Here is an 18949-nt window from a genome sequence, read left to right on the forward strand (position 1 = left end):
GCAGGAGATTCTGGGGGTGAAGCAGAAGGACAGACACCTGCAGGGGAGGATCCAGCACCAAAGGAGAGAGGCAGGGCAGGTTTGTAGCGGGAGGTGTTAGAATACAGGATGAGAGGGGTAGCTCACGTGATCAAAGTGGGGCTACTGAAGGAGTGGGCACAAGGGCGAGAGAAGGGCTGGAGTCAGGACAGCAGAGGAGGGTGAGGAGTTGGGGGGGCAGCAGGCACCAGGGGAGCTGATGGAACAAGGGGAGGAGACATGGCAGCAAAGAGAAAAGGTAAAGATTTAAAAATATTTATTAATAACTTGGGTGCATAGTGGCACATCCAAACAAGCCACATGAACTCAGTAGTGGTGCACAACACAAAATTCATTTTGCTCATGGGAGGAAACTCTTAGGCTGTGTCTACACTGGTGGTTTCTTCCACATGAACATCTTGTACAAGAGTTTTTGTGTAAGAAGTCTTGTGCAAGAACACGTCCACACTGCCATGTGCGAGCTGTGCTTTTGCACAAAAGCATCTATGGCAGTGTGGACGTTCTCTAGCCCAAGAAAGCACCGATGGCTATTTTAGCCAAAAGAGTTTCTTCCGCAAGAAATCCCTGCCGAGCATCCGCACTGCCCTCTTGTGTAAGAGAGCTTACACCTGTTAGAAAAGAGCGTAGCTCTTGCGCAAGATGCTCTCTCTTACCACGCTGTACTGTAAATTTCCTTGTGCAAGAGCAGGTGGGCAGCGTGGATGCTCTATGGGTTCTTGCACAAGAACAGCTGTACTTATGCAAAAAGCCGCGAGTGTAGACAGTCTTAGAGGGAACACTTCTCCCAGGCTCTCTGCCCCCAAGTTAATGTTATACACATTAGGCTAATGCCACTCCAGGATAGTTCCATGAGGGGGGTTTGGTAGAGGCCAAACTAATCCCTGTTGGTAGGAGGATGGTGGGAAAAGCCCTTTGAGAGGGGTGACATGACACCTTTTACTTCTGGTCATGTGTCCATCTTGCCCTGAGCATGTTACCTCCAGAGGCGTGGCTAACGGGGGAGGCGCAGGGGTTGGAGTGTGGCTAACAGAGGCCAGGGGGCGTGGCTAATGGGGCACCACCAAAAATTATACAAACCTGCCACCTATGTGTCTGCCAATGCACGGAACTCAAGTTCTTTAGTTAAAGTGACAAGGAAATAGGTACTATGAGGTGACAAATCCTCATAAGATAGCAAATTCTCTTTTTCTCATTTAGCCAACTGTATTTTTTAATCAGATTATTTAAAAAAATAATCAGAAATGTTACAAATACCACCTAAAATAACTCCAAATGAAAGGAATTAAAATATTTTTTCCATCTGTTGACTGATGAGAGAACTTCTCCCACTGATGTAGTTTATCACCTCTCCATGAGAAGATATAGCTACGCTGATGGAAGAAGCCCTCCTGTTGACATATCACTGCCTACACTTTGGGTATAGCCACCACCTCGAGTTGATGAGCAGTTTTCATACAATAAGAGGGGAGAAAAATGAAAAAGATATGATTTGTAAATCAGAAGAATTAGCAGGGGAACTAATCGGCAGATGAGCACAGGAAGCTATATTTAAATAGGGTCTGGGTGTTATAAAATTCATGAGTTGTATAATTTGAGAATGTCATGGAAATTGTAAATATTAACATTGTTACAATATTCAGGGGCTGTTGCCAGAGAATTTGGCGTACATGCTACAGCATACATGCTTTTAATTCACTATTTGAAACCAGCCACATTTTGTGAAAGTGTCCCTTTAAAGGTTTTATCCAAAAGATTCAGAGTGAACTTCAAAGAACTCAGTTTGTCAGCCTCAGAAGCTTGGGGGCCTGAGTCAACCCAGCTGAGATTTCTATGGTTTCAGGGAGTCTAGGGATTTCAAACTTGATGCTTAAACACTATAATTTACACTTGTGATGATAGCACACTAGTACACACACAAATGTATTTACAGTCCAATACAGTACATTAGATGCAGATAATCATACTATAAGCGCTCTCACACTGGCTTCAGCACTGATTTAGGGAACCCAAGAGGAAAGAGACATAATGTCTCTAAATAATATGTGAGAGAGAAAAGAGCTATGCAAAATCTAGGCAGTGGGAAAAGGTGATCAGGAAGAGGAGACAGTATGAATGTGTTTATGGAAGCCCTAATGCCTGACTCAACCTAGGCAACAGAAGTGAGAATCAAAACTCTAGGGAGTCTCCTGAATCTAAACACTAAGCAACCTCAGTCTCAAGGGCATTAAACCTGTTGTGTCTATATTCCTTACCTGAGGACCTTTTGGTAGCATATGAAATCATGTCTGTTTGTGCAACCTTTCGAACAGAGGACAACATGAAATCATCCTGCTCCTTTGCACACTAAGCTTTCAGACAGCTAGGAAAAACCAGCTCTGACTTCTTATCTAATCAGTCCAGTTCCACTGAAAGGAATTCAGACATTGACCTTTCTGAACCTTCTCTATTACTTGCTTTGTATGGCCACTGGTTCACATTCCTAGGGCTAGAATTAAGTGTTGACTTTCCAGCCATCCCGGTCTTTGAAACCAGAAGGGCAAGTTGTGCTGGAAGACAAATAGAACACATTTCCAGACACCTGGCATAAAATGGCTGATGCTCTTTGATACCATGATAATACAAATAAATGAATAACATAGAAAAATGGTAATAAAATATTCCTAACACCTTTCAGCGTCTCCAAGAACAACACCTCGTATTTCTCCATTACTATATGATATTTTTGTTCTATAAGCCTAAGTGTACTGAAATTTAGGATAGGCTTTCATTTTGGGCTACATGAGATGTCACAGAGGATATGCAGAGGACAGGCAAGGAGTAAAAGAAATCACTAGCCTTTAGTACAGGAAGTAGATGTCTCAATATTAGCATTATTGAGTATTTCTCACAATTTAATTATGTCCTTATACATGCAAGATCATGCAAGGCCACACCAGGACAATACTATGCTGAAACTAGATAGCTATATGTGGGGAGAATCTGTGAAAAACTATGCACTACCATATCACCAATCGTCTTATTCATTTTTGCAAGTATTAAAAATACATCATGGTAATGGTAGGCTAAGTAATGAAGCCTAATTTATGAAATGTTGCTAATTATATAAATGGCCTTAAGTAGGCCATGCAATTTGTGAAAAAATAGCAGCAAAGGTAAACAAGGTACCTCCAGCATTCCTGAACTGAAGTATTACAGAAGAAACTGTTACTTAAGTACACAGTATCTTTAGGAAACACCCATCCCTTACTTCTGCCTATCCCCTCCCCGCCCCGCCAAAACTTTAGTTCTGTTTCTTTGCTTTGATTCTGTCCCCAAGCTGGGGCAATGGGGCGTTGGCGGGTTCAGGCTTCGGTCCCCTATGTAAGGATTTCTGTTGCAAGAAGGGGGTTGTGGTGCAATGAATTTTGAGAACCACTAGTCTATTGCATTTGCCTTTTTTGTTGGCTTCAGTGTCTCAGAGCAGGAAGGATAAACCGCATCACAGATTAGTTGACATCCTGTGTTCTCGAGATTTTATTTTACAGATATGAATGGAAATATAAATAGCTATGAACAAAATTATGGCTTCACGAGTGGTGACATAGCGCTCGCACATATCCTGAGCTCAATCACAGACCCTCACACCTTCCAAGAGTGGTTTTGGATCTTAGCATTAACGCCTGCTAAGTATTGAGGGCAGCACTTCGAGTCCCAGTGCTATGCAAAGCCCTCAGGTTGTCAGCCTGAGATATTCATTGCTTATAGCCATTAACTTCACTTAGCCCCCATGTTACAATCAGCAAAGCCTGTCTTTTCATTTCTACTCCCTGTGTTTACAGCCAAGCGGTTCTGAGCCACCTCATCTCGGCTTCATTCCACCAATGCAGATTCTTCAAGGTAGAAGAGTAGAAGGAACAGAGCGCTGAAGTCAGACTGCAGGTTGGAAGTAAATATCATCTGGAGCAGTCTATTTTGAGAAAACTGGGCCGAAGAAACAAAAGTAGAGACCAGATGTGTGCACCATTTCTGAGGGATAGTGAAGTGCAGGTTAACTGTTTTCATCTGGAATTTCTGGACATTGTCTATCAGATAAAATTCAGAAACACCACTTAGATTACAATCAAACAGCATTTACCATACCACGCAAATATCCCCTGAAAACTTACCCGATTTCTGTTTAGTTTCTTCCTGTTCAAACTTCTCTCACTTCAGCTCCCAGAGGATGAGAGGTCTATCCCTAAGTCTTTCAGAATCACTGCTTCCTAGGATAAAGTCCTCCCAGCATGCACGGCCCGCATTCTTTGTTCCTAGATATACGACCTTACATTTGCTAATACTGAAACGTGTTATTTGCTTGTATCAGGTTTAACAAACAATCCAGATTGCTCCATATCACTGGTCTGTCCTCTTCATTATTTACCACTCTCCTACTCTGTGTAATTCACAAATTTTATTAGTAATGATTTTATGTTTTCTTCCAGGTGTTTGATTAAAAAAAAAAAGTTAAACAACATAAGGTGAAGATCCCACAGAAAACCTATCCACTCGCTGATTTTTCCCCATTTACAATTACAGGCAGTCCCCGGGTTACATGGATCCAACTTACATCGGATCCCTACTTACAAACGGGGTGAGGCAAGCCCACACTAGCTGCTTCCCCCCAGCAGACCAGGGAGACGCGGAGCGGCTTTTCTCAGCAGACACCTCAGCTTGAGAATAAAGGACTGAGGGAAGTGAGGTGTGGGAGAATAAAACTGAGCTCTGGAGAAATGTTTGGCTAGAGTTTCCCCTACAATATGTACCAGTTCCGACTTACATACAAATTCAACTTAAGAACAAACCTACAGTCCCTATCTTGTGCGTAACCCGGGGACGGCCTGTACATTTCAAGAGCCATCATTCAGCAATTTTTAATCCATTTAATGTGTGCCTTATTGATTTTTTATTGTTCCAGGTCCTTAACATGTCATGGAGTGCAAGGCTCTACATTAGTATACCTTAAAGCCTATGTTGAGGTAATATATTTAATCGACCACATCTGTAATTTAGTTTAAAAAAAATCAAGTTAGTTTAACAACATTTATTTTTCATAAACCCACATTGGTTGGCATTAATTAGGTTATCTTCCTTTTATTTTTTAGCAATCCAATTCCAGATCAGCCATTCCATTATTTTGCTTGGGACTGATGTCAAGCTGGCAGACCTATAGTTATTTGGGTCCTCCCATTTCCCCTTTATAAAATATTGGCAGGACATGAACTTTTGTCCAACCCCCTTTAAATCTCCAAGGAGTATTAAAAATCAATATTAACTATTCGGACAGCTCCTTGGTCATCTCTTAAAACTCTTGGATGTCAGTTTACCTGATCCTGCTGATTTAAAAATGTCTAACTTCAGTAAATGTTGTTTAACCAAGAGAGAGTAGATGTAGGCCATAAGCTTGTTTCATATAAGCCAAAAAGCTGCATGATGGTAACCACTTTAATAACAATCAACATGGACTGCATGTTCACACTGGTAACTTGTAGATAATTTTTATCCTATTCCCAACCATGCATCACACTGTTCTTTTCTTTAGCATGTATACTGGGTGCTTTAAACCCTCTTGGAAAGGCATGGGCACATGCTGTGAACCATTTTGGTTTTTTGAAAATAAAAGGGCCATTTGAGCATCTGTAGTCACCTATTACTAGATTTTGAAAACAATTATGCTGCATTTAACAGGTCACATGAGCCACTTCTTAACTAGGAAGAAGAGGGAAAATAAATATAATGCTGCAAGAGGCATCCCAGATGCTGTAGGAACTGTAGAATACTGATCATCAGAAACTTGCAGGCAATGAAAGAAATGCAAGCATATTCATAGCCACTGTAGGAAAAAGTTTTAAAAGCCAGGACTAGGGCTTACTTACATTCATTTTCTGATCCTCTTCATTGACCCTGAGCTGCTCTGGAGAGGAGAGTCTCCTAAGCACAGGGCGCTCTTCCAGCTGGCCACTGGCAGGCACAGATCTGTGGTCTAGTGTCATTATGTCCCCTTCTCTGGCCCAGCCCCCCTCCTATTTGCAGAGGCTGAAGGAGAAACAGATTTTAAATGTTTTCAGGTTATCTGTGCTGACAGAATGGAAAGAAAGGTCGTTTTCTCCTTCAGTCCCACCTGGGGTCAGGAGGGATGTTCACCAGCAGGATTACAAAAAGTTTAATTCCAGCAACATCATTTCCACTTTAGGGACATAACCAAGAAAATCTCTAGAGAAGGGACATTAAAATACACAACACAGGGTGAATGCTCGTGTACTAAATATTCCAGCTGAAACACAGATAAGCCACTCAGCCACTGCTGGAGCCAGCTGCCAGAGCATTTCTTTGCTGAAGCCTTTCCCAGGGAAAGGCTCTGGTAGAGGGGAGACAGCATAACACTACATTGCTAAAAACTGCAGTGTAGATGGAGGAGTGGGGGAGGCCATGCAGAGAGCCATGGAGGGTTCATCCACTAAGATTCTGGCATGTTTTTACTTGCCTAAGCAGTGCCTGACCATCTACATTGCAGTTCATACCCATGTTGGGTGCATGTAGCATATGGACTCTACAGCCTCTCCCCGAGTTACAGACCAAACACTTGGCCGTAACTCGATCTGTTTATAACTCGGACCCCATTGAGTTACATGCAACGGCGCTGTTCGTAAGTGCGGGTCGCATTCGTAACTCGGGGACCGCCTTTACGACCGCTCCATGGGAGCTTTAGTCGTAAGTGCTAATAGTCGTAACTCGACCGTTCGCAACTCGGGGAGCGGCTGTACATGCTGTCTCAGAATCATAGACTACTAGAACTGGAAGGGATATCCAGAGGGCATCATATTCAGTCCCCTGCACTCACAGCAGGGCCAAGAACCGTAAATATGCAGTGTGGATACAAGTCATAAGTATGCAGTATGGATATACCCAAAGAATCTCAAATCATCAGATAAAAGTGTGAGCACTAATGGCTCCCATGGATGCACAGAAGGCTACAAGAAAACCAAGTACCAAGTCAGGCCCATACACAGGAATTTCTGGGGGGGGGGGGGGAATGTGAGCTGTGGGAGGGGCTGGTGGCTGCCCTGCCCCTGTGACCTAGCCTTGCCCCCACTCCTGGGGGAGAATCAGCCCCAGTCTTCCCCCGGCCAGCCGGAGCATGGGGAAGGCAGACTGGGGCAACGCGCCACCCCACACTCACTCTTACTTGAAGGACCATGGAGGGGGTGCATTTGCACCCTTCACACACCCCCTGCGTACAGGCCTGCAAGTGCACGTAGAAAAGATTTGTGAGGGAAAACTCCCCCATACATATCCCTATAAATCCCAGCCATGTCTGAAACGTTTCTCAGCTCAAGTGATCTGGCAAAATTTCTCAGCTACTGGATGTCCATATATAAGTAGATTTCTTTCTTTTTTTTTTTTTTTTTTTAAAAACACACAACCAACACAACAAAATCGAGGGAATTTGACATTCAACAGAGACTGCCAACATTAGGGGGTTTTTGAAGCACAGTGATAGTCATGTTGGTTCCAGGATATTAGAAACACAAGGTGGGTGAGGTAATATCTTCTATCGGACCAGCTTCTTTTGGTGACAGACAAGTTTTTGAGCTACACAGAGGTCTTCTTCAGGAAGAGTTGTCTCTGTCTCCAACTGAAGTTGGATCCAATAGCATAACCAGAAGGGCCTACTTGGGTGGGCGGGCAAGAATGGAGGACAGGAGGGCTAGCCTCGGCCCCATTCCCCAGCCAGAGCACGGGGCAGCAGGGTAAGCCCTGGCCCCGCAGCCCAGCTGGCTTACAGGACAGAGCCAGGTAAACCCCCATGCTCCAATCTGACTCCCTGTCTTTAAATGTATTTTATAACCATAAAAGTACTAATCTCTGCTGTAAACATGATAGTAATGCTTCAGTTGCAACTGAGAGGGCATTTATGCAAACGTGGTTTTAGGTATAGTCTCTCTCATGTCTTACAAACTATTATCCTCAGCCCAGAAATGTAAGTTCATTTTTAAAAGTTACAGAAAAATGTTCGTACCTATTAAAAAAAAAAAAAAAAAAAAAAAAAAAGGTCCAGACGCTGTTGTGTTTTGATAATTCAAAAACAATTTGTTTGGATGTAGCACTTCAAACATGGAATGTACTTTGACGTCAGGAACACTTTGTTCAGGTTATTTAAAAAAAAAGTTGACACAAATTTAGAAGCCAATGAAACCCACACAATGAACATGTCCTCCATGTTTTGTTTTTTTCTTATGGATGCCTGCTGTTATCCACAAAGATCCCTAGAAGACCTGGATCACTTTAAACTCTGCTTCATTAAAAGTGGTCCCTACAAGTTCCTTTCTGTAACCTTTTTGCTCTGAAATGACACTGGATGAGACCTACAGACCTGGAAGCATTTTGCCAATATCTGTTTTCAAGGTTGACATATTCTGCATCTCCTTCAATGTGAAGTCTAAGGAGGGTATACAAATATGTGCCATGCTTCCTCCCTGTCCTCATACAAAATTCACCTGTATAAGCTGATTTTGGGAGACAAAATAAGAGATTCATTTTTAGTGGTAGAATGGGCTAATCTATAGTCAAGTCCATCCAATGCCAGGCAGGAGAAGGGATCCACCAGCACCTAGAAGACATTGGTCCTGCCTGGAGTGGCCAGCTCCCACACAGGTAAAGAGAAGATGCATGCTCCTCTCTCACCTACCAATACATTATGTGGTGCTTCCAATCCCAGATGTCATCTGCAGATCTTAAATACTGTCTTCTTTGCTGTCTTTTGCTCCCTCTCATCCATTTGCGTTATCTACAAGTTGTCTCATCACTTATACTAAAATTGTAATATTTTCAGAGCAGGGCCTGATTTTTGTGTGCATTTGGGTACTGACTAGAACAGGGGTAGGCAATAATTTTTAATTACTAAGATTTTGGTAAGTGGTCCTGAGCCACACTTCTGTGGAGGGGTCATGGTATCTGAGATGGCAGGTGCGGTGTAGAAGAGAGCTTGGGATAGAGGACTCGGGTGCAGGAGGGAGTGTGGCATCTGAGCAGTAGTTTGGGTGAAGGAGGGGGTTATGATCTGGGGCAGAGGTTTGGGGGGCAGGGTCCAGGAGGGGTTACAGGTGCAGGAGAGGTTTCTGGCCTGGGGGAAGACTGTAGGGGGGGTGCAACATCTGGGAGGGAGTTGTGAGCTGGCAGAGGTTGGGAGAGGAGATACAGAGGATTTGGGTGGTGACCTGGGGCAGAAGGTTGGGGGGAAAGATGGGGTGGGGTGCCAGAGGCAGGATCTGTCTGGGAGGCACTTACTTAGGTGGCTCCCAGCCAGCAGACTTGCAGGAACCTAAGACTGGCTCCATGCTCATCTGCTGGGCTGCCTGCTCCACGTGGTTTTGCTCCAGCATGAAGAGGGAGGGAGGAGGCTTCACTCACTGCTCCTGCTTCCAACAAAATTTCTCCGATCCTATTAGCCAGAAACTGGCCAATGGGAGCAGAGGAATTTTGCTAGGGGGCGGGGACAGCACAGGAAACTTCCTCCTCCCTGCCCAGCATGCATAGCAATTAACAGCCTGCTATTTAAAACAGCTGCAGCTGCTCTGTAATAAGGGTGTCAGCAAGGTGGAGGCAGGCTGGATCCGGCCCACTAGCCACCGCTTGCCTATCCCTGCTGTAGGTGCTACCACAATATATATAAGCAAATAAATGCACACGTAGGTTTTATTCACCATGAGGAAAAGCACAAAGAGTTTTTAAGCTCTGTCTGTTACATCCATATCACTCCCCAAAGCATTTGGGCACACCAGGGTGGTGATCAAACCCTTTTCTGCAACTTAGCCTAAAAGTTTCCTAATAGGGATGTTAAATAGCCATCAGCAATAAGGAGTCCTGTGGCAGCTTATAGACTAACAGCTTTATTGGAGCATAAGCTTTCGTGGGCAAAGATCCACTTCATCAGATGCATGCGTGGTCTTTGCCCACGAAAGCTTATACTCCAATAAATCTGTTAGTCTAGAAGGTGGCACAGGACTCCTCATTGCTTTTGCGGATTCAGACTAAAAAGGCTACCCCTCTGATAAATAGCCATTAGTAAGCTAATTGAGTAGTCAATGGAGTTTCCATTGACTACTCGCTTAGTGAATAAGGGGGCTCGCTGCGGCTCTGCTTTTTACATGTAGAGCTAGTGACTCTTACTACATGTAAAAAACAGGGCTGAAGTGGTCTGGGACCCTTTTGGGGGGGGGGGAGGGTTCAACCCTCCCTGATCTTCTCTGGCCCTTGCTAAAAGGGCAAATCCCTACTTGTGCCCAATCTCTTCCTTGGGGCTTCTTTGAGAGGCTCCTTTATTCCCTCTCTACAAAAATTACAGTGGAAGGGGCTCGGCCCATAACATTCAGGCATCACTCACAGGTCCTCATACCAAATGCGCCCCCATCAGGGCCCTTCCTCTGATACTGCTTCAACCTGCATGGCAGGAGGGGTGGTCCCACTCCCCTTTGTGCGATACCATGTGTACCTCAATTTCCCTCATCTCCCCAACCGGGGTCGAGGTCTCCTTTTCTGGGGGCTGTGCTGGGGAGAGATCCAATTGCGCCTCTTCTCCTAGGGAGGAGCTAGGGCTACCCATCATCCCCAGACGCACTTCCCATCTGTCTGTCCCCACAGAGTTAGGACACTGCCCCGCTATGTGTCCTTGTTCCCCGCACCTGAAGCACTGATGGTTACGCTTGTGTCTCCCTGGGTGGGACCTCTCACCTTTCCCTGAGGCTCCCCTCTTTCTCTCTCTCTCTCTGGCAAACTGGTCACAGTCCAGACCTATTGCCACCAGGTATGGTAGCTGGTCCACTAACCCACCACCCACTTCCACCAGAATTGCCCCTCACTTCCAACGGCACCTGGGCTACTCTTGTCTCCATGGACGCATTCTAGCATCGATACTCCGGGGACTATCCAGTGCAGCCTCATCAGCCCTTTCCACATTAGCAAGTGGGCTGTCATGGAGTCCATTAGCCCTCACTGGGCCTTTCTCCCCACCTGCGTCAGGACAGTGGGCAGACGCTGCCTTTTACCAGGTCCTCCCGCCTAAGTCCATCCACAGAATCCCATGTCTGTACCGTCCATACTGTCTGGGCGGTCCCGCTTCCTATGCCCTACGCTCCCGCACTACCAGCAGGTCACTGTGCCAGCACCCACAGGTGCTCCTCAGGGTGCCTCCTTCCTCTCGGGGCCTTTCCCAGAAAGGGGTTCCTCCAGCATCCTCCCTGGTTCCTTGTCCCTGTAGGATCGGTCTTCTCTCTGGGGAACCTCCGCCTTGGTATACTCCTCCTCCAGCCTGACTGCTGCATCCATTGTTTTGGGCTGGTGGCACCTGACCCACATGCGGATATTCCCTGGCAGGGCTTGCAGCAACTGCTCAGGTACGAGGAAGTCCATTATTTCCTGCACTGTCCACGTGTCTGGCCTCAGCCAGCAGGTTGCTCAGTCTGCTAACTTCTGGGCAAACGCCCAGGGCTTCACTGCTGCTGTCCTTCAGGCTGACCAAAACTTCTGGCGCTATTTTTCTATGGACAGACCCATCTGGTCTAGAATGGCCACCCTCACTAGCTCATAGTTACAGGCTTGTTCATCCCCTAAGGCCACGTAGGCCGCTCGAGCCTCTCCTGCCAGGTAAGGAGCCAGACGTAGGGCCTGGGTAGCCCTCTCCCATCCAACGCCCATGGCTACCCATTCAAACATCCCCAAAAAAGCATCCAGGTCATATGCTGGCTCCATTTTATAGAGTCCTAGGCCTAATGGTTAGGTGTCATCCCCTCCCCTGGGACTCACCACTCGTTGCAGAAGTTGCTGCTGCACCTTGCTCTGCTCCTTAATAAAGTCCTACAGGCTTTGCAGTTGCTCTGCCTGCCAGGTTAGCAAGATCTCTCCGCCTCATGGGACAGCTAGAAACTTTGTAGGGCCTGTTGCACCTGTTCTTGCTGCTTGACAAGCCACGGTAGGGTCTCCTCCATCTCTGAGCCACCAGCCACATTCTTTGGCGCTGGATCCCACCTCTGACACCACGTGTGGCAAGGTCCTCGGCCCGAGACCCCTTCTTCCCTCACAAATCAACTGGAGACCCTTTCTGGTGCAATTACCCGTATCTTTTATTGTCAGTGCCAATTTCTCACCACCTCCTATTTACAGAGCTTTTTGTTTGCAGCAAACTCAGCCAGTCTCTCTAGCTGGCTGGGGTGCACACTCAGCCACTCTCTGACTCCTCCCTCTTCCACTTCCTCATCTAGCCCTCTGGCTAATGAGGCCCACAGCTGTTTCCCATTAGCCCCTCAGGCCTAGGCCTGGGCCTGCTCCGCTGGCCTCAAGTGCCCTTTTCAGCCAAGCTGAAGTGGCAGAGCTCTGGCTTAGACAGCAGTCTGTCACACTACATTTAAAAGGCAGAGCCACAGCACTTTTAATACATTTAAAAAGCAGAGGCACAACATTATGGGACCCAGCACAAACCAGGACTGCTCAGTCCCTCAGAGACAGTGCTGGGGGAAACCAGCTTTTAAGCAGACTCCCCCCCAACACCGGCTCCTGCTCCCTTCCCCCACCATTGTTGCCTAGGCTTATCAGGTAGTTGACTCAACTAATCGCTTACATCCCTAAGATGACACCAGGCAGGAAAGAACACAACTCCCTTTCCAAGAGCTGTATAATGCTAGAAGGTTGACAAAGAGGAATTGTATGAAAAATGTATTTTAACCACTAAAGTCAATAGATGTGACTCAATGTGTGAAAGAAGCAGAGATATTATATACAAAGGGACCATACTTACCAACAGTTGACTGTAACTACACTTTACGTTTATCTAAACGCTTATTTACATATAACTGGGTAGTGCCAACCAATGCAATTGGCCAATATGTACCTTGTCAAGATCAGTTACCTACACAAGGAACTTGTTTTTCTGATAAACAAGGCAACCATTTCCCACCTGGAACATATAACATGCACACGTAACATGGAGTTGTTAGGATGTTACTAGCACACAGAATTAGGTATGGAGATAAAGACCTACAACAATTCTACTGTGAATATTCACTAATTGCTTCTTCCTTTCAGGAAGAAGTCAGACACCTGAAAATTACCTCAGTGACCAGAACTGGCAATACTAGGATGCCAGCATGACTCAGGTATGCCACAAGACTCTAGCCTACACACCAAAAGCACAGGTATCATAATTGCAACTTGCTGATGCTTCCTTTTCCTCCAAGCAAGACCAATGAACTCAGCATCCTCTTTCCTGTGCTGACTGAATTCCCAGACCCAAATGTTCACAGTGAGTTAGCTCCAAGGTAAAAAGTCTGAGAATCTACTTAGCCCTGAAGATGGTTAATAACAGTTACCAAGAAGCAGCTTCAAGTGAGAATATGAACAGTTTAGAGTCATATTCAAATTTTAAATGAAAGAACAAAATTAAAAAAAAAAACAACTGGGATGAGAAACTGCTGGAAGAAAAAAAATCTCCATAGCTCTGTATCAGCAATTATACAGTGCCTTTGTTGACCAAGGCAAACCCTGTATGCCCTCACTTCTTCAAAGATGGTATAGGCCTTGAAACAAACCAGTGTAATTACTGAATTGGTCCTAGATACCCAGGCAGTTAAACAGGATATGAGCCTGATTCCTTTGGGATTCCCAGCAAACCAACATCTTCTTCATACAGGCTCTTTTAAAGAGGAACTAGAAACGTGGCCAACTTCCTTTACCTCAAAGGCAAGAAGTACTGCAGACCTGGAAATGATTGGGGAGGTTTGATTTGCTTGGAGCAATAGCATTAATACATGTGGAGGCAATTCAAAGAAACCAGTACCAGAGCACTGCACCAACAGGACACTAAAGAACTGCTCAGGCACGAGAGAGAACAGAGCTGGCTCATCACAACAGCTCTCATTGCCTGATCTGTAACTATGACATCACCATCAGCTTACCAACCTCTAGTAAATAAATATTGTCATTTACCCTACCTTTTGCCCTTACCTGAAAGCTACTTTATGTCTGGTTTTGTGACATATCAAAGACAGTACTAACTACAGCAAATAGCTGGATTGACATTTACAGAATTACTGTTGAAATATAGTATTATATTATTAAATATATTATCCTAGAACTGGAATTAATCTTCAAATTTGACACTTATCCTGGGCTTGAACAAAGACATTAACTGGTTAACACACTATGAAGCTAATTTCCCTTGCCTTTGACACCCACATTTTCACATAAAAAGCTATAAATGGGACACATTCAGCCCACTTAATTAGTTTCATTAATATGAGTTCTATAATTGACAAGTACTTCTTTTGCTGTTACATATCTATCCATCTAGCTATCTTGGATTCTGGTATTTCCACTCCAACTCATCTGATGAAGTGGGTCTTACCCATGAAAACTCATGATACTACAGGCAGTCCCCGACTTACGTGGATCCGACTTACGGTTTCTGAGGACAGGACAAGGAGTAATGGGCTTAAAGTGCAGCAGGGGAGGTTTAGATTGGACATTAGGAAAAAATTCCTAACTGTCAGGGAGGTCAAATATTGGAATAAATTGCCAAGGGAGGTGGTGGAATCTCCCTCTCTGGAGATATTTAAGAACAGGTTAGATAGACATCTGTCAGGGATGGTGTAGACGGAGCTTGGTCCTGCCTTGAGGGCAGGGGGCTGGACTCGATGACCTCTCGAGGTCCCTTCCAGTCCTATTATTCTATGATTCTATGGATCCGCAGATACGAACGGGGCTGCCCCAGAGTACACGGACTGCGGGACCGCGCGGTCCTGCCGCCCGTGTACTCTGGGGCTTTCTCTGCGTCTCCCTGGTCTGCAGACCAGGAAGACGCAGAACAAAGCCGCGGAGGAGCTCGGGCAGCCCAGGGGCGCCTGGGCTGCCCGAGCCCTCCCCCCCCCCCGCGGCTTTGCAAAGCCGCGGGGAAGCCGGCAGCGGAGCAGTCCAGGCGCGCCTGGGCTGCCTCGCTGCCCGAGCCCCCCCTCAGCTTTGCAAAGCCGAGGGGGGGGCTCGGGCAGCGGGGCACCCCAGGCGCGCCTGGGCTGCTCCGCTGCCGGCTTCCCCGAGGCTTTGCAAAGCCGCGGGGGAAGCCGGCAGCGGGACAGCCCAGACGCCCCGCGGCTGTCCTGCTGCCGGCGTCCTCAGAGGCTTTGCTCCCCGTCTCCCTGGTCTGCTGGTCTCCAGCAGACCAGGGAGACGGGGAGCAAAGCCGCGGAGGACCCAGGTGGCGGGACCGCGGTGCGTCTCAGTCCGCCGCCCGTGTCTTCCTGGTCTGCTGGGGTGGGGGGGTGCGCAGCTAGTATGCCCCCCCCCCCAGCAGACTAGGCTTTTCTCCGGACACCTGTGGCAGAGCAGCTGGGGCGCTGCCGGTTGGTCCCGCAGCGCCGCTCTGGGCGCTACTGGTCCAACCCAGGAGCACCCCAGCTGCTCTGGTCCTGATTTAGCCGCTGCTGGTCAGTTTCAGCAGCGGCTGAATCAGGACGCCTGGGGCAGAGCAGATGGGGTGCTGCTGGGTTGGTCCAGTAGTGCCGAGGAGCGGCGCTACTGGAGCAACCCAGCAGCACCCCAGCTGCTCTGCCCCAGGCGTCCTGATTTAGCTGCTGCTGAAACTGACCAGCGCTGACTACAGGAAGCCCGAGGCAGACTTGCTCTGCCCCGGGCTTCCTGGAATCAGCTGCTGATCAGTTTCAGCAGCAGCTGACTTGGGGACACTTGGGGTTCTTAAGTTGATTCTGTATGTAAGTCAGAACTGGCGGTCAGTTTCAGCAGCGGCTGAATCTGGACGCCAGTTCCGACTTACATACAGATTCAACTTAAGAACAAACCTACAGTCCCTATCTTGTACGTAACCCAGGGACTGCCTGTATATAAATTTTCATTAGTCTCTAAGATGCCACAGGATTACTCATTTTTAAAGTGACAAAGAGTCCTGGGACACCTTATAGACTAACAGATGTATTGGAGCATAAACTTTTGTGGGCAAAGACCCACTTTGTCAGATGCATGTAATGGAAATTTCCAGAGGCAGGTATAAATATGCAGGCCAGAATAAGACTAGAGATAATGAGGTTAATTCAGTCAGAGTGGGTGAGGTCCACTTCTAGCAGCTGATCTGGAGGTGTGAAGCTTATGCTCCAATACATCTATTAGGCTATAAGGTGCCACAGGACTTTTGCAGATCCAGACTAACACGGCTACCCCTCTGATACTCATTTTTAAAGTTACAGACTAAAACGGCTACCCCTCTGAGGCTACATCTAGACTGCAAGCTTCTTTTGGAAGAAGCTTTTCAGGAAGAGATCTTCCAGAAAAGCATATTCAATAGAGAGCGTCCACACAGCAAAAGCACAACGAAAAAGCAATGTGCTTTTTTGAAAGATAGTGTCCACATTGATTGGACACTATCTTGCATTAAAGTTGTGATGAGTCTGGATGGAGTGGCCAGCAAGGCACCTGTGTTATTTCCTGGAGGCCTCTTCTTTCGAAAGAACTCCCTTTTTCCTCATAGAAAAAAGCCTTCTTTCTCGTAGAATGAGGTTTACTGCCATCAAAAAAAACCAAAACAACCAAACCCTCTGTTCTTTTGACTTTCTGTTGAAAGAACTCAATGGCAGTGTGGACGCAAGTTCTGTTTTTCCGGAAAAATGCTGCCGTGTAGATGCACCTTGAGACTTACTATCCTAGGCGTTAGATCTGTGTGAAGTACTGATTTTTCAGTTTGCTGGCTATTTGGATAAATTAAAAAACTGGTTTTGATCAAGCAAAACCCAACATGTTTACAAATTTCAGCAAAACAAGTCAGGAAAAAACATGAGTTCAGTTCAACTGAAATGTTTTGTCTATTTTTAGTAAAAGCACAGGAAATGAAAGGCTAGATTAACAAATTACCAAGGAAGAAAGGATGTCCATGCCCTCATCCATAGCCCAGTCATTACGGCACTTACCTGGTATGTGAATGACTCAAGTTGGAACAGCTACTGGAGCCAAGGTATCCCCTGCATGCCAAGAAATGTCCTAACTGCTAGACTTTACTACAGCGCTTCTCAATCTTTTGGTATTGGAAACTCCTTTTTCAAAGCACACCTCTGAGTGCAACCTCCCCTTCGCCACATATTAAAAATGGGAGGTAATTTTAAAAATGGGAGGTAATTTTAATGTAACAGAGGTTTGTGGCGACAGCCTCCACACATGGCTGGACTCATGATTCCCACATAATCACCTTGTGATTCCATAATCACCATGACTACCCCATAATCACCAGCCATAATACCATAAATCATAATACTAGGCAACTGGACCCAGTACCAGAGCTGGGTAGCATTCCTTCCATTCTCCCTCCCCCCAGCAGGGGCTGGCCTCGGTCCTAGCCGCACCCCTCCCAAACATTTTTCTATGTCCCCCCCAAGGGGCCACAACCCACAGTTTGGAGACCTCTGCCCTGGGGTGGAGGGCATGCTTTCTCTCTCTGCATAACTATGGAAAACAATCTGGCTAAAGCACATTAGAGCTTCCGGTCTTCTGATCAGGGCAGACCAACAAGAGTGTGTTATACCTGTGTTCTGTTCTCAGTACTAACTGCCAAATGATTTTTGGTTAAATTCCAGGTGCTTGTAAGGGCACATCTACACAGCAGAGCAAAAGCCAAATTAAGCTACGCACCTTGAGCTACGTCAGTTGCGTAGCTGAAGTCAAAATAGCTTATTTCAGCTTTTGTCGCAGTCTACACAGCAGGAAGTCAAAGAAAAAACACTCTGCCTTTGACTGCCCTTACTCCTCGTGAAATGAGAGTTACAGGAGTCAGAGTAAGAAGTCCTCCAGCTCAACATTATTTTGACATTATGTCGAAATAATGGCTTGTAGTGTAGATGCGGACTATGTTATTTTGGAAATAACATCAGTTATTCCGAAATAACACTGCTGCATAGATGTACCTTAAGTGGCCTAGCCCCAGATTTCATTCACGGCTATCTCCAATACACCATATGTCCTATGCTCATCCTGAATACTGGAGAAGAGTGAAGCTTGTGGGCAGTAGAGGGTATTCTCAATTCCAGGTTTGCTCCTCTGGGGTTTGCTAATGAAAATACATTCAAGCATAAACTGACCATGTGCATTATGGACTGGGTGATGCAACTCTTTGCTTAGGTTTCAGATGACTGAAATGTGAAATCCTGAACTCTTTTGACAAGGTCCCTCTCCATCGTCTGCTCTAAAGATGGAGGTCATAGGGAAGTAAAGTGGCTTTACAGCTGTTCTTCAGAACAATGATTACATTCAAGCCATGTAAAATGTGTTCAGTTGCTTCAGTGATGGCCTCCATGTAAACAGATGTGTGGTCATGTCTATGCCTGATTTTCACCCTCCACAAGACAGCTATTAAATTTGCTAACCGTCTCCATGTCCTATGGCAATGAGTGCTAGCTCTGGCTAAGGCTAAAAGCCATTTTGAAACTCTGACTAGTGCAAATTATAGGCAGGCACACACATACGATATTAAAAAAAAGAGGGAGGAGAGACTTCTCCTGAACTACAGAAAACTCCAAGTTTTGACCAGCTCTAGTCCTCTCTTCATTACATACTTGTTCCAAACTCATTTAACAGAAACTCTCATTAAAAATGTATACATTTAGTATGTGACTATATTAAATTAAGACAAATTATATACAGGCAGTCCCCGGGTTACGTACAAGATAGGGACTGTAGGTTTGTTCTTAAGTTGAATCTGTATGTAAGTCGGAACTGGCGTCCAGATTCAGCCGCTGCTGAAACTGACCGCCAGTTCTGACTTACATACAGATTCAACTTAAGAACCCCAAGCTTCCCCAAGTCAGCTGCTGCTGAAACTGATGAGCGCTGATTCCAGGAAGCCTGGGGCAGA

General features: G+C 46.0%; 1 protein-coding gene across 7 annotated transcripts in view; it reads right to left on the minus strand.

Annotated features, from left to right (window-relative positions):
- GRAMD1C (GRAM domain containing 1C) overlaps positions 1–18949 on the minus strand; it is a 92099-nt gene that overhangs the window by 55103 nt on the left and 18047 nt on the right. The window contains exons 1-2 of one of the 7 annotated variants that reach the window (XM_075906488.1): positions 17016–17201; positions 5931–6090 (exon numbers count right to left, since the gene is read on the minus strand). The exons of 4 other annotated variants lie outside the window; for them this stretch is intronic. In XM_075906488.1, the coding sequence (XP_075762603.1) occupies positions 5931–6047 (117 nt within the window). In that variant the 5' untranslated portion in view covers positions 6048–6090; positions 17016–17201. Of the gene's footprint in view, positions 1–5930; positions 6091–17015; positions 17202–18949 lie in introns of those variants that run through there. 2 more of the 7 variants (XM_075906492.1, XM_075906512.1) reach the window with 2 other exon arrangements.

This window comes from Pelodiscus sinensis, chromosome 1, assembly GCF_049634645.1.
Source record: "Pelodiscus sinensis isolate JC-2024 chromosome 1, ASM4963464v1, whole genome shotgun sequence".
Classification (NCBI taxonomy): Eukaryota; Metazoa; Chordata; order Testudines; family Trionychidae; genus Pelodiscus; species Pelodiscus sinensis.